The 15379-nt window shown below is 35.7% G+C and overlaps 1 protein-coding gene and 1 long non-coding RNA gene across 11 annotated transcripts in view; one reads left to right on the top strand and one right to left on the bottom strand.

Annotated features, from left to right (window-relative positions):
- The window catches only part of AASDHPPT (aminoadipate-semialdehyde dehydrogenase-phosphopantetheinyl transferase), a 29759-nt gene that overhangs the window by 11510 nt on the left and 2870 nt on the right, over window positions 1–15379 (bottom strand). For 9 of the 10 annotated variants that reach the window (XR_003526094.1, XR_003526114.1, XR_003526106.1 and 6 more), the window contains exons 3-4: window positions 4406–4527; window positions 3545–3706 (exon numbers count right to left, since the gene is read on the bottom strand). Coding sequence is in view for 6 of the 10 variants with exons in the window: in XM_027633900.1 (XP_027489701.1) it covers window positions 3545–3706; window positions 4406–4527 (284 nt within the window). In the remaining 4 variants the exon portion in view is untranslated. The remainder of the gene's footprint in view (window positions 1–3544; window positions 3707–4405; window positions 4528–15379) is intronic. The other variant, XM_027634430.1, reaches the window with a different exon arrangement.
- LOC113943144 lies at window positions 865–10770 on the top strand. Its single transcript, XR_003526218.1, has 2 exons — window positions 865–986; window positions 10087–10770. It is a non-coding gene; the product is annotated as an uncharacterized LOC113943144 (long non-coding RNA).

Below are 15379 nucleotides of genomic sequence, written 5' to 3' on the forward strand. Positions count from 1 at the left end.
CATCATCATCATAATGACTCCATCCTAAATTAAAACCCTGACACAAATACTGTCATCACTCTTCACTGGGCTAGTTATCTTTTAATTATTGCTAAACAAATTCACCTTTTCAAAATGAGGAAAGCATACACTGTCTATATGATTAAAGTATATTTAATACACATAGTAGACAGATCTTAAAATTAAATTGATGTTATAAAATGAAATTTTACAGTATTTTTTCTCCTACTCCTTCAGAAACAGTTTTGAAGGGAATCTGTGTAGCAATCTCTAGAGTACTGTTTGTAAACAAGTGCCTAAAGGTAAATCATTCCACCAAGATCAAACAAGAAGAGGCTGTTTCTGAGCTACTACCTTTCATCTAAGTTCAAAAATATATAAGGAGTGGAGGGTAAAGACACTTAGAGCAAAACTAAACCTGTGGTAAAGGGCCCACAAACAGTAAACTACATAACAAAGTAGTTCATTTGGACTCACAATGCAATAAATTTGTCTTTTAGAATGTTCACAGAAAATGCTATCTCCAATATGAATTGGCTTTGCTCTGACTGTGAACAGTGACAGGGTGTCTGAACAGTGTCAACTTTGATTTGTTCTGATTCATTAGTATTTCTCTTGACCTTTTAGGCATGACAAGTATAAGGTAGTGAATCTTTTTCTAGTCTTTACGCATTTAAGTTGTCTTTTTTCACATGACATGGTACTTTGTGGTAGTTTAGTCTGGGCCTTCCTTGGTGACCAGTTTGTAACCCCGGAAATGCCCAGATTTACCCAGTATTCCCTACGATTTTTACGTAAGCCAGACTATAAAAAGAAAGGAAGAGAGGCCTTTGCTCTCTTTCCTTCTGGCAGCTTAGAGGTGCAGGTTCCCTGCTGTTGAGTCTGCTGTGTTGGGGAGCGAGGCCTGGTAAGGCCTTGCTGACGTTGGGAGACAGAGGTTGCTGGTGATCGTTCCAGCATGACTTTCTGTTGTCCCAAGGAGAGTAGTAAGATATTCTTTTGCTAATTCTTTTAGTTGCTAGATCTTGGGCTATTGATCGTGTATATTTTATATTGTTTGTGTTCTTTTTTCCCTTCTCCCTTCCCTTTCCCTTTTCCTTTTGAAATTGTATATATATTTCAATTGTATATAACTGTAATATAAGTGTAAATATATTTATATATATTGCTTTAGCTGTCTCTCTCTCAATTTGGTTCTCTTGTTTTTTTTTTCCTCTTCTCCTTGAGGTTTGGGGGGGGACTTCTTGTGGTGAGGTTTGGAGACTTGGCAGGGAGCCAGCTTCAAACCATACAATACTTTCTGAAGGAGATTTCAGAATATATTGTGTAATTTTAATGGATAAAATCCCCTTTGTTTCTCTCCTCTGTTTTTGGTAAATTAGATTGTCTAAAACTGAAATGAGACAAAAACATGGGAAAATTTTAATTTTAAACAATGTCTAGCTCTCTTTGATCATCTCCTATCATAAAGATATAGGCGGATCTGAAAAGTAAAAGTGATATCACTATTTTTTTTTATTTAATAGAAAAGCTCCCTCAAGCAAACTCAGTACAAGAGGGAACCCAATGAAAATACTGTATCAATAATATGCAATCTTACAAGTGATTCTTAATGTCTGTTCCTGGGTGACTCTCAGATTTCTCAAAACTTAGTGTTTTCAATTAACAAGTTATTTCAAGAATCTGGCTCAAGGGCAAATAGAGAATCAGAAGCGGACTTTTCTGAGTAAGAAAATGGACACAACATTAAAAGAAACTTGAGAAAAGACAAAAAAGTAAAGTGATGCTTAATTTTAGGCTGGGGATTGGTAACCGAATTTTTTTATTTCATTTTAATAAATGTTGATATTTAAATAAAATCACATCCTAATTGAGCTTGCATTTAAATGAAACTTGATATTAAGCCCTTTCTTTGAAACACTAAAATTTGCCTCATTATAAGGCTTTGCTCTTGGGAAGCAGGAGGGCAAGTGTAGAAGTGGAGACATTCCTCAAACAAAAGTTACATGAATCTTCCAGCAGTAATTACTAAGTATTAGGGAAAAATCAAATAATTAGAAAGCATTTAAGTATTACAGGGAGCTATCTACATCATCATCATGCTATTTGAGTCAATCAACCACAGGCATGTTGTCAAAGACCAAAATCAGGAGTTCTAGAAATCAACCTAAAGAGCTACACCGCAGTAATACAGAAAGCATTCTAGTACAAGATGTGTCACAGTCTTTCCCAAGATTTTCTTTTCTCAGTGTATAACTCCAACTAGTGAATTTCATGACAAACTGATATTCCCATACTATATAGAAATTGAGTAAAAGGGCTGATTTAGTATGGATAGACTTGTAAAATAATACAAACCCCAAAGTGGATTGGAATACTGAATGAAATGAGCCGTGAAGAGATAAACTTGGGAGTACAAGTTAAACATTACTGGTACATTCATTCTTTTATACCACATGCATAGGGTACAAGTAGTTTGTATACTAAACAAAACAAGTGTACAGAAGAAATTCATCATTTAGACAGCTCTACTGGAACAGTTGTCTGCAACAACATAGATATTTTCAAAATGTAAACGTGTATTTGAAACTGAATACTCTTGCTGAAAAGTGCACTTTCTGTTTTTTCCATTTCTTCCTTGAAGTGGTTAAATGAACATGCCTCTGGGGCATAGAGATACGGCATTGTGATTTGTTTTTAAAGCTTGGTTTCTTAGGGTAATTAAATAATTTGAGGTCATTGTATAGAATCAGAATCATTTAGGCTGGAAAACACGTTTAAGATCAGCAAGTCCAGCTGTTAACCCAGCACTGCCATGTCCAGCACTAAACTATGACCCTATCAGTTGTTCCTCTATATATCCTTTAAACTACCTTAGATTATACCAGTAATTTCCTATCAAATCTAACAGGATAGATGTTTTAGTGATATGCCTCAATAACTTTGAAGAAGAAAAACAAAAGCCCAAACCCCAATGCTCAGATAGAAGACTGAACCCAAACTGATGTTCCAATTAAGCAAAAGTAAGTTTTTTCATCTGTCCACCCCCACAGACAGCACCCACTTCAAGCTCACAAAAACACATTTTTGTAGGGACAAGAAATAAGAACCCAGTGGAACTGAAGACACCTCCTCCATTTCAAACATCTAACCTAAACACTAATGGAGTTGCTTAATCACTAGGCCTATTCTAGACCAACTGATGAAGACCTTTAAAGTCTTAGACACTGTTCAAGAAGATAGGTCTGAATACGTTTCAGTGGACTGCAGACCCTAGGATGAATCTCATAGAGTGCAAGAAACATATTCCAGAAACAGGAAAAATAAAAAGTCATTATAATGAATATATCTACAGGGTGTTTTTGCAGTCATTAAAAATACCTTAAATTGCTGCAGTTTTATAACCTAAGTTTTGATTGATACACGCTCACTGGGTTTATACAGAGTAAAGGTGTGAAGTGGCAATTAAAAAAAAAAAATCAAATATGCAATGGAACCACAGGGAGTCAAGACTGTTTATCACTAGTGAAAACATACTCCTTACCTCAAATGTCCACTCCTCTTCTTTTTCTCCATCCAGAAGCATTTTTGTCTCCTTATACACCTGTCCTACTTCCAGCTGCAATGGGGATACATTAAACTCAATTCTTTGCAAGTTAAAGCCAATTCCAACTCCAATAGCCTTTAAGAAGCTTTCCTTTAAGGCCTAAAAGACACAATAAGTGTATTTTATTCATAAGGGTTGTTTTCAAACTGTTCTATAAACATTACATCTGACTACAAATGGTAGACAAAATAAATTTAAGACTTATACTACTCTAAATGTGAGGGTAGACTGATGCAATTATCAAGAGAAAAAGTTATCAACATTGTTAATACCCAGCCTAACTTTCTGCATTACAATAAACATGAAACTGGAATTATCCAGTGGCACATATAGATATGAACCCTCTACCTTGTTCTAGCCATGTGTTTAAAACTAGTAATAAATCCTAGAAATGTCAGCTGTACTATGGTTATCAAAGTTATTCTGATATTAAAAAAAAATCATTAAAATATCAAAATTATTTTTATCTTCATATGAAATGGTATCAAGTAGCACCAGGAGACTTAGATTGGATATTAGGAAAATCTTCTTCCCTGAATAGGTTTTGAAGCACTGGGACAGCATGCTCAGAGAAGTGGTTGAGTCATCATCCCTGGAGTTCTTTAAAAGATGGGTAGAGGTGGTATTTAGGGACATGGTTTAGCAGAGGATTTGATGATCTTAGAGATCTTTTCCAACCTAAACCATTTTATGATTCTATGCAACTATAAAAAGTAACATTTTTACTACGATGAAAATAATAAATTATATCAAAAAATGTGCATGTTTGCAGAGTATAAATAGGGAAAAAAGTATTACCCAATGCCGATAAAACATATCCAGCTGCATCCATTCATTACTCATAGACTTGATTACATCCCACTCTGTCTCAGTAAACTGTCGCTTCATGATGTGAAAGAAATTTGGAACTGAGCTACTACCTACAAATTAGACAGAAATATTTACAAAAATTTTAATAGAGTAGCAATAATAAGCAAATGGATTACCTCTTGTTATTGCACTAGAAAAAACTCGTAAGAAAAAAATTTATGAACCAACTCTGCTCTACAACTTGAATTTATATAGCCTCAAAGCAGCGAGCTGATGATTTTTCAGGACACAGTACAAAAAAAAAAAACCCATTTCAACAGCAGAATTGCTGTATAAAAATGTGAAACTATGTATTTCCAGTATTCTCTAAAAAGCAAAGTATTTTACCTGTTCTGATTTTACATATATATAAAAATATTATATTAGCTACAAAAGTAGCATATACAGTCTCTGGCATATCACAGCTTGATCTAGTAATATTTTATAAAACAGCATGCTGTTTGTCAAAATTCATCAATTCTGCCTTCTGCCCTAGGATGCTGTGATACAAAAGAAACTCTTTTTTAAGCACTTGTAGAACATAGTCTCCCAAAGTTATCACATACATATTAAGCCTTTTGGACCGGATTTATTCTGCAAGGAAAATGGGGGTAGAGGGGTGGCCATAATAACAGTAAGATATACACCAAGGAAAAAGAAAAATCCCCCCTAAAAAAACCAACCTCAAACCACTAAACCTTCAAATCCTTAGATTAAATTTAAGCTTCCTCAGGGGCTATCTCACTTTTCCCCACTAGTGTAGAAGACACTACAGAATGTGCGGTTATGTTGATCAATGGCATTTCTATAATATACTGGGAGTTATGGACCTCATTACATGCTTGGCTACTCACCCAAGAGCCTATATTAATTAGCATACCATGCAATCTGTCCAATTGGGCTTACTGCTGGCTAAAGAGACAATGGCAGAAAACAATCTATTTTCTTTAGTAGGGATAATAAAAGTCTGGATAGAGACAGTTCCGCTTATTGCATAACCTATCAAAAATTTGTTTCAATTTTCTTATTAAAAAAAATATTAGTCATATTTAATCTAAAAAACAGCCAGCCCTCCTAATACCACGCCACTTTTAAGAACCCATCACTAGATAATGGCTTAAAAAAGGGGCAGATTCTAATTACACCTGTGCCAGTAATTCTGTGAGTTGACTACTGGGAAGGCACTTTCTTTCCCTACACTAGTGTTTGCCATCTTAAATCAAAGATAAGGGTATTAACCCTTCTCTATAAAGTGCTGTCTTCTATAGATATCTAAGCACTAAATAAAAACAGGTATTGACAGCAGTAATCATTGATCTGAACATTCAGGTTTTCTCACAATTTCCAAATCACACCACAAAGTGTTACCTGACACAGATATCACACAAGACATAGCAGTGACATTTCAGAGATGACCTCAACTGAATTTATAAAGTGAAGAAAACATCTTAAGACTGAAATTTTGTTTACAGTTGCAGTAGTCAGTTAATGGAATGATTCAGAACAATCTAAGGGCAGAACTAACTTTTCTCTCTGGGGAGAGAAAAGCAACCACAGTGCTAAGTATGCTTTGATGAAGACAAATGCCATATCCATCTACTTACACAATCCCACTTGCCTGAAACAATGAAAAATCACAAAAAGATTTATTGAACTTGGAGAAATGTATTTTCTTTCATCTGTGTTTATATGGTCCATTTTGGAATCATCATCATGGCCAGGCTTCGCGACCGAAGATTTGGGAAGGGCTCTACCCATCTTTGTCACAAGTGTGTTGGTGGCTAAAAGGGCCAATATGAGACAGGCACGTCTGGTTGCAAAAGGCACAGCAGAAAGACTCCTTAGGTGGTAAGTTCTGCAAGGCACAACTCTTTCTGCGTTGTCTTTTCTCCTCGAGAGTGATCCTGTGTGCTTTCTCAAAAGCATCAGCAGCGTTATAGAGGGTGTGTCTCCAGACCTCCCGATTGGAGGCCAGAGTAGACCAGTTATGGTGATCAATATGGCCAAGGCTGAGATGTTGTTTCAGGGAGTCCTTGTATCTTCTCTTTGGGGTTCCTCTCTTGTGGCAGCCAGTGGCAAATTCACCATAAAGCAAGATCCAGGATGAGGTGGTCCTTCATCCTGGAGACGTGCCCTGCCCATCGCAGCTGTGTTCTCAGTAACATGGCCTCAATAATTGTGATTTTAGAATCAAATAACTATGTTAATACCTGCTCCAAACAATCCACTTTTTTTTTTCTATTCTCTTCTTTACTGGAGTATGTAAGACAACAGTGGTAAGGCTCCAGCCTCTTCTTGTGATTCCAACTATAAAACATTCCAGAATGTCCTGATGAACCTTTCCTCCATCATCATTTTCAGAGAGCTCTCCTGCTTTCAATAATCCAGGGCTATTCACACTATCTGAGAAAACCACCCAAGACTATCCACACTACCTTCAGCACCCAGAGGCATATAAAGACTCCTGCACTGTCAGTCCTGCCATCTAAACTTTATCACACATAGTGAATGTGCTTGAGATTTTAACTGTTTAGTACACTAAGTGTATATCAAACCCATATGCTACTGGGTTTTTTTCCCCTCATTATCTGACTTCTTTTTTTGAAAGGTGCTACCCTTCTTGACACTTTGTTCAGACTTACATAGTACTTTCCCATCCACTCCAGTCATTTGTCACATTCTTCCTCTGAAAAGCTCAGGCACCACTTTGTCCTTAAGTGCACTCCCCTCCTATCTCCTTACTGCAATACAGTTGCTTTGCTCTAAGGAATGGATCAGATTAGAGGACCTAGGACTACTATTCTCCACAAATTACTAGCAGTACTGCAGCCTGCCTAGTCCACTTCTCCATCTTCGCTTCAGTATCAGAGAAAGATTCACAGAATTATGAGGAAAATTTAGGTTGAAAGAGATCTTTGAAGATCACCTGGTCTGACCTTCTGCTGAAAACCAGAGCCTTACGTTGGGTTACCCAGGGCCCTGTCAAGCAGAGTATTTCACCTCTTCTCTGGGGAACTTAGTCCAGTGCTTTACTGTTCTCATGGTGAAGAACTGTTCTACAGAGATGTAATTCCCCCTGAATCAACCTGAGGTTGTTGCCTTTTGCCCTGTTACTGTTCATGCTCATGAAGACAATTATGTAAATCATCCTTACAGTTACCTTTCAGGCATACTGTGGTGATTCCTCTCCTAAGAACTTTCCCCTGGTCAGGTCAAACAAACACAGCTCCATCAGCATTTCTATACAGGTCAAGTTCCCCAACCCTCTAATCACCTTGGTGATCCCTTCACTAAACCCCTTCAAGTTTACCATGCCATATGTAATCATACCTGGCAGGTATGATGGAGACAAAACTAGAAGCAGTAGAAAGTTTCCATTCAAATGCTATTCTGCTTCTAGTTCAATTTAAAAAAAAACAACCAAAACCACAACAAAAAAACTGCCTCAAATGTACTTGCCTCAGGTTACAAAAACTTTCTTTCAAAGAATGGAAACAACTTTCATACAGCAATTATTCACTTGGTTTTAAATTTATATTTCTAAAGTACCTCCTATTTGTCAACTTGTTTCAGAACTCATGTCTTAAATAAATACTTCTTACTTACCCATGCCAAGAAACAGAACTCTTCAAAATCTACATAGTTTTTTTTCAATACAAACTGAGAAACAAACTCTTTTAAATGCTGAGCACAATTTTATTGCCCTTGCTGATTTTAAAACACATTTTCATTTGTATATGCTTTTATAATTCACTTCTTTTCTTACCTTCACACAAACTGTTGTGGATTTTTTTTTTTGCATTTGATTATAAGAGCTAATATTCTAAAAGCATTTTTCTAACCTGCTGTAAACTTCACACTTGAGTATGTGTGCTCTGAATACTGGAAGTAGTTTTTGTTTTTACATTGGATCATCTTGCTGAAGAGAACTCTAATAAATGTAACCAAAACATACTACAGCTTCCTTTCATAATATTCAGTTAACCAACAAAAATTTCTCCCAGTATCTAATTGCCTAAGAAATACAAACCTGTACTTTCATTTGCATTAGACAAAATTGACTGGATGGTTTAGCTATTCAGTGGCCTAATTTTAACAAGTACTTTTTCCCTGGAATGTTTAGCACTGCCTCCTTCCCATAACACTCATTAACTTACTTTTTAGGGAACACTAGCCAACAGAGAAATGACACACAGTAAATCTCTGACCAACTCCTACAGCTGGTGTCCAAATTACTTTGATATTCACAAGACAAGCTAGAAGGAATATCCTTGAGACCAAATCATATTTTCATTCAATTTCTTTAATCCACAAACACTTAAGCCTCACATTCCTATCACATCCTAATGCACATCTGAAACGAAAGTAGTTCTGGGAAAGTAGTTCCCAGAAAAGTTAAATGTAAAATTAACACAGTTGTGAAGGCGATTGCTTAACTATTATTCCCTGTTAATAAACTTTTAAGCACGTTAGATCTCTAAGAGTATAAGCTGAGTAGTCTTTCAAAAACTGCCTTCTATGCATTAAAAACCAAAAAAAAACTAACCCAAAAGTTAAGTTTCTTCATTAAATTAAAAACACGCAATACTTGGGAAAATTTCAGGAAGAGTGAGGAGGGGAAATATTGAGTGATACAGGAAAAAGAATCCAATATTAAGCCTGGAAAGTAAACATGCTATATACAGATAAATGAGCATGTTTATATGTGTGTGCATTTTGGATTTTTTGCAATAACTATTTACATTGGAATACATAATGCCATCTTTTCTACTGCAATGAGAACTGGGTATTTTATCAATTTTTTTTAAAGACTGGGAAAAAAAATCTGCTTTGCATTTTCCCTTTAGAACAGCAAAACCTGTATATCTGATCCCTTTAGATCAGATATAAAAGACTGATTTTAAAAAGATGCAGGAGTGAAAAGTAACAAAACATACTATGCTCTCTAGTTCTGTATTCATATGTGTTTTAGAAATAGCACATAAATACAGAGTAATTTCCCCCATTTCTCTACCTGCTAAAGAAGCCAAACAAGTTGCATTTGTAGGAGGATAAAAGACAATTAGAAATAAGATCCATGTAAATTATGATGCTATTAACAGCAAAGATTGCTATTCAGGGGGCTAATATAGAAATCTTCATACTACTTTGTTTACACTGTTAACAAACATCAGGTCAATCATAGGTCTACTTTGGTAATACAATGTACATTTAAAGGCAGGGTACGAACTTGTACCCAAAGTTATTAAAATAAAGACATGCCTTCTCAAAAATAGTGAAAAGAGTAGATTGTCTCCAATTCGGTTTTTACCAGGTTTACAGTTTTCCAAGTGTTTGGGTCACAATTGGTTCAAATTGTTAGTGCCAAAAACTATCTAGCTTATCCTGTGATCTATATCCCAAACTATGGAAATTCAGATCTAAAAGCTACCACTGCCACTTCATTGATCCACTAATCCCCTGAAAAAACAAATCAAACAAAGAAAAACAAACCCAAACAAGCACTCAGACCAAAAAATACAGTACAACCCCACAGAACGCTAACAGCCTCCTCACTGCCTCAAACTGCATAGAAGAAACACGTCAGTGATCAAGAACTAATATCTAATCAATACCTGTTTTACTTTCAGATGGTAAATAGGCAAAGTGGTAGTGTGACACGTACTACCTAGGAAAATGAAGAACTGAACCAGGAACAGATCAATCTACTTAACAACAGGAAACACGCAGGCTAGCTATGAATCTTGCAAACTAACAAACTGTATCAGATGAATGTTTCAAGCCCTGGACTCCTGGTTTGGCAGTACTTTTGGTGTAGACACAAGCCATATTCGATCTTATTTTACTGTCTCTAAAGGAAATCAAAGTGAACTGATACAGAGAAAACATTTTTTCTGCAACAAATGCCCAAGCCCTAATTCTTTTAATACCCACTAACCCTGGTACAGGTGTTTAGAAACTGACAACACAGGGCAAATAATTAAGTAGCTAAATCACTAACTTAGAAGAACCAGACAGAATATTAACAAAGCATGTTTTTTCAACCTACTAGCTCATGCAGCTTTACTGTGAACTGGAAATTGGATTTATATTCTCTGACCTCTACACTTCCTACCAATATCCTGCAATTCTCCAAATGATATGTATGTTAAACATTCATTCTCGTCACGTAACTATTGACATGTACTACCTTGGTGTACCTCAGAGAAACAGCACTAACTTTAACATGGCTGAAAATTTGATATTGCTTCCTATGAATTACTCAACATTTCCCAGATTGTAAAAACGGAAAAGTCATAAAGAGACTGAAATAATTTGATAATGTTTGATATTTTCTCTGCAGTTAGAATTATTAAGTCTTTTCAATATTAGAGAAACTGCTAAGGTTTCAATCATATTACTGTAGTGGAGTCTAACAGCAGTGATGAACATTTAAGCAAGCTGCCTTGATATTCAATGCCAAACCAAAGAAAACAGTGTCATTATGGCTTAGACACCCCTACCTCCAAAACTTCACTGGAGAAATGACTGTTTTGACACAGCTATGACTTGGATAAAAAAAACCATGAAGAAAATCACAAGTTGTTAACTGGATACCTCATATCCGATCAATTTACAGACAAGTAGTGTACGATCCGCAACATATTTATGCTTTTTGTCATTTTTTCTGAAAATATCTAAAAAAAAAAAAGCCAGATGCTCTCAAATTTCGTTCAGACTCCAGCATACTTTTACACACTCTTTCTATTCCAAACATTCAAGTGTAACATATACTTGCCATTGAAGAGCTTGCAGACATAAACACACCTGGGTGCAAGCTCATGGTTTTAGCTTGCTTCTGAGTAGAGAAAATAAAAGTGTTTAAAATACACAGGGTCTTAATCACTAAGATAATTCAGGAACCCCAAATTCTTTTAATGAAATGTACTTATAACTAAACAGTAATAGCAAAAATAGTAATGAGCAGTAATAATATAAGAAACCTATTCTTAACTTGCCTTTGTCAATGATTATACCTTTTACCTGCTTAAGGGCTTTCCACAACTAACGGAGCTCTGGGTAGCTAGAATATTTCAGCAAAAAGGTAAATTACCCCATGAAAATGGCATTTAATGAGTTTTCCATTACAGAACACATCAAACAGTTAAAGCAATCATTTCACTGTCAGAACAGCAGGAACTCTTCTTCCTTCCAACACTTGTGATGCATCACACTAAAAATATGCACAAAATTCCAAAATCTAAATAAACATAAAAATGTACTTTTATAAAGCAAGTTGTGAGGACCCAACTACAGATGTAATTGGAAAAATCAAAAAAGTCAAACATGCTCAGATGTCTTTAAAAGTTACAGACATTTAGGAACACAACATTTTCCTAACTACGTCTTCTGATACTCCTTCAAAGACAACAAAAACGTTGCTAGTGCAAGAGCTCCCACATATATATCCGAGTATCTATAACCTTACAGTACTACCAGTAGTACTACCAGAACTCTCAGATATTACATTTTATGCCATAACATACTAAGGGCCTTTCTATACATTCAGAAAGATTACACTGACCAAAACCTTTGGTAATTAATCCTTTGCTTAAAAATTAACATTTTAAAGAAAACCTACCACTCAATACAATTTATTATTCCAAAAAAACAGACAAAGCAAAAAAAAAAATTATATTTAATCACAGTATCAAATTTTCCTTTCAGTTTATCAAGTAGGAAAAGGTAGGTGCTTCAGTGAAAGTGTCCTTATCGGGAGAGCAGTCTCATCTTTAAAAAGTATCACCACAGTACATGAGGGTGCACTGGAATCCATTTGGTACTTGTTATACAAAATGTTATACTCGACAAAACTGGGAGGGGGAAAGCCAATTCTCAGTACCTAAGTCATCTTCATCTTCCATATGAATTTCACTACATGACCCACAGTTTCTAACACCTCCTTGATCTGACTAATGCAATTTGTTCCCCTCCTGGGAAGGCTGTGCGACCTTAGAAAGCACAAGCTTATTCAAACTGAGTGGGTTTCTCTGAAGAAGTCTGATGAGAAATCCCATATTCTAGGACTATGTCCTTCTACACTATGATATCCTACTTCAGTAATGAATCCACTGAACAACAGAGTTCCTTGTAATGGTAGAAACTGGGACACTCCACAGAATCCTGTCCCAGAACACAAATCTCACTGCCAGATGAAGTAAAAATGTCCCTTATCATTTTCACACTTAAAACTTCCCCACCTCTGTTTGTATACTATCCCTCCCCCATTTCCCCCTTCAAAACAAAGTCCAAAAAATCCCACAAGATGACAGAAAAGGTATTAGTGTTTTAAATTTGGGAATCAATCAGTAACAGTGAAAGTGACCACTAAGCACATTCTTTAAAAAAACAAACCAAACCAAACCAAAACCCCCAAATCTTATAAACCCATTTGTTTGGCTTGCCAGCAGCTGAAAGACTGTCCCACTTGAGAGCTAAATCCAGCATGTTTTGCTTTGTTTGGTTATTCCACTGAGAAGTGACAGCAGTCAGCTGTTCCCCCACAAGCTGTTCCCCCACATCCTTTCCCCTACCAACACACAAATCAACTTTGCCACTGCAGGAGCCATCTTTTATCCACCCAGAAGCAAAGATATAAGAGGAAGATAAATGTGCTGCAACATGGCAAAAGCAGAGGATGGCCCACAGCTGAAAAACTGATGAACTTCAATAGCCCATTCACCTCTATCAGTTATATCTAGTCTTGTGGATACAATCTCTAAGTGTTTGCTTTACTTTTATTAAATTGGTTTTAACTAGGGAAGAAAAAAAGTAAGATATACATATTTAATACAAAACTCAAGTCTGATGAACAAACAGGACAAGTAATAATGTTTTAATGCCCTACAAAATTGGATTTTCCATTAAAATGCAACATAGCACGTAACAGCCACGAACACCTAGAATTCACAGCACCAACCCAATAAATGGCAAGCAAATAGCTACTCATGGAAGTAGAAGAAGTCTCCTGGTCCTAAACTTTCCTGAAAGCCTGATGTGACAACAGCAACCTGCCATCTTTATTGAGGAAACATAAAATCATTTGCCCTGTTGAAAATCAGAATTTTTCTTAGGAAGGAAATACATCATGTAAATGCAGCTGAGGCTATTTTTTTTACAGTTACTGAGGAAAGATGTGAAATACTTAAGATAAGTTTCTACCATTTCATAAGTCAGTTTAAAAATCTCAAGTCTGTCTCTAAAACATTGTCTCCCAACCTTGAAATCAATATGAGCTCCAAACTGTAATACTTGCAGAGTATTGACATCCAAATAAACTTTTGACTACACAGAACAAAGACGTTTTCTATTTTTCAACTCTTGCAACAAAATATGTATCTGTAGAGCTGAAGCTATTGGAAATGGGTGGCGCTAGCAAAAAACTCCTCAAAAAGCACATTTTTAATACCTACATAGTAATTACTTAACTTTAGCCCTCACGTCACATTTTTCTGCTAGACTTTCTTAATTTGGAATGCCAAAGCTAACTGTCATTAGTGCAGGCTGAGACGTACTTTTAGTTCTCTTAAAAAAATAAATTCTATTCTATTTAACACCTCATTGTGAATGTATAACTTAATTTCCCAACAGACCAGTTAAGGAATAAACTGTGCTTATTTTAAATTCAGTGTGCAGAAGGGAAAAAAACCCCACAACACCAAAACCCAAAAACAATCAGACAAGCATTCTTATATTTGCTCTTTGTCCCACCTCTTATTTTTATTAAAATCACCTGGTTTTAAATTTTTTGCTTTCTTTATTGCTAATTTATTCCTTATTTTAAATATATATACTCTACACAGGTTAATTTTTACTGTTCCAAATTCTGCTATTGTTTATATTTTAATCCAAATGGTTTTATGCTTTGTTATTAAAGAAAGACTCACAAAGGATTAAGATGGTTTCTTCAGAAAAAAAAAAATTCATTTTTCCTTAAAGAGGAGATTTAATCAGAATAACAAATTTTTCTTTCACAGTTTATCAAGCATTGGTGCCTCATTACAAAATTATGTAATTTCAGGTTAAAACAGCGCTAGAAACGTGACTAAATAAAGGACAATAATGAAACTGCTATAAAATAATAGGTATTTTTTAAGAGTATGCTTAAGATGGCTGTTTCTTCCCAGTTTCAAACAGAACAAGAACAAAGAAATGCCTCCCTGTTTACTCAGTGTAAGTGCATATGACCACTATGATTCTTTAGCTCCACAACAATATCAGTTGTTTTAACACTCCTTCACATTGAAAAATTATGTTCTTACATATTTATAAATTCTGACTTCTTTGAACAATTACAAGTAACATTTAAACTGAATCCTTTGTTAATTTTTTCATCCCAAACAGCGCATCTACATATCTAAAGCTGTAGCATTCACTAAGAATTTGGTGATTATGTCTTGCAGCAAAAGCTTAGTTGCTGATTGCCACTATGAGATTTACTGAAATACAACAATAAAAACAAAACCAGATAAAATTTGGTTTAAGGTAAAGTTAAGGCACGGTAAGGGCAAAAGCACTCCAAAGAACAATCTGCTTTGGTACTTCTTCCAAGGTTAGGAAATTCCTACTGAAAAAACTGAAAAGTAGCAATTAGAAAAGCATTGCAAGTTCCAAAATCGAGCATGGTTGCTACCTAAAACACATGCCAAGTATGTTAACTATGATGTAGGTGTGCCTAACTCTCACTTTAGCTTATGGCTACCATAACAAACAGCATAAAGCTTTTAACCATCTGGACAGAGAGAGACAAGAGAGCTTTCCTCCCTTAGCTAGACTGAAGCACGGTATTTAGCTTCTTTGTGTGGTACTTAGATATCCCGATTCATGTGTGACACATCTCTCATTTGAGGACCTCTATCATCTCTTGCATAATCTCACCTCAAT

This window comes from Corapipo altera, unplaced genomic scaffold (assembly GCF_003945725.1).
Source record: "Corapipo altera isolate COAL_440 unplaced genomic scaffold, ASM394572v1 0, whole genome shotgun sequence".
NCBI classification, from domain to species: Eukaryota; Metazoa; Chordata; class Aves; order Passeriformes; family Pipridae; genus Corapipo; species Corapipo altera.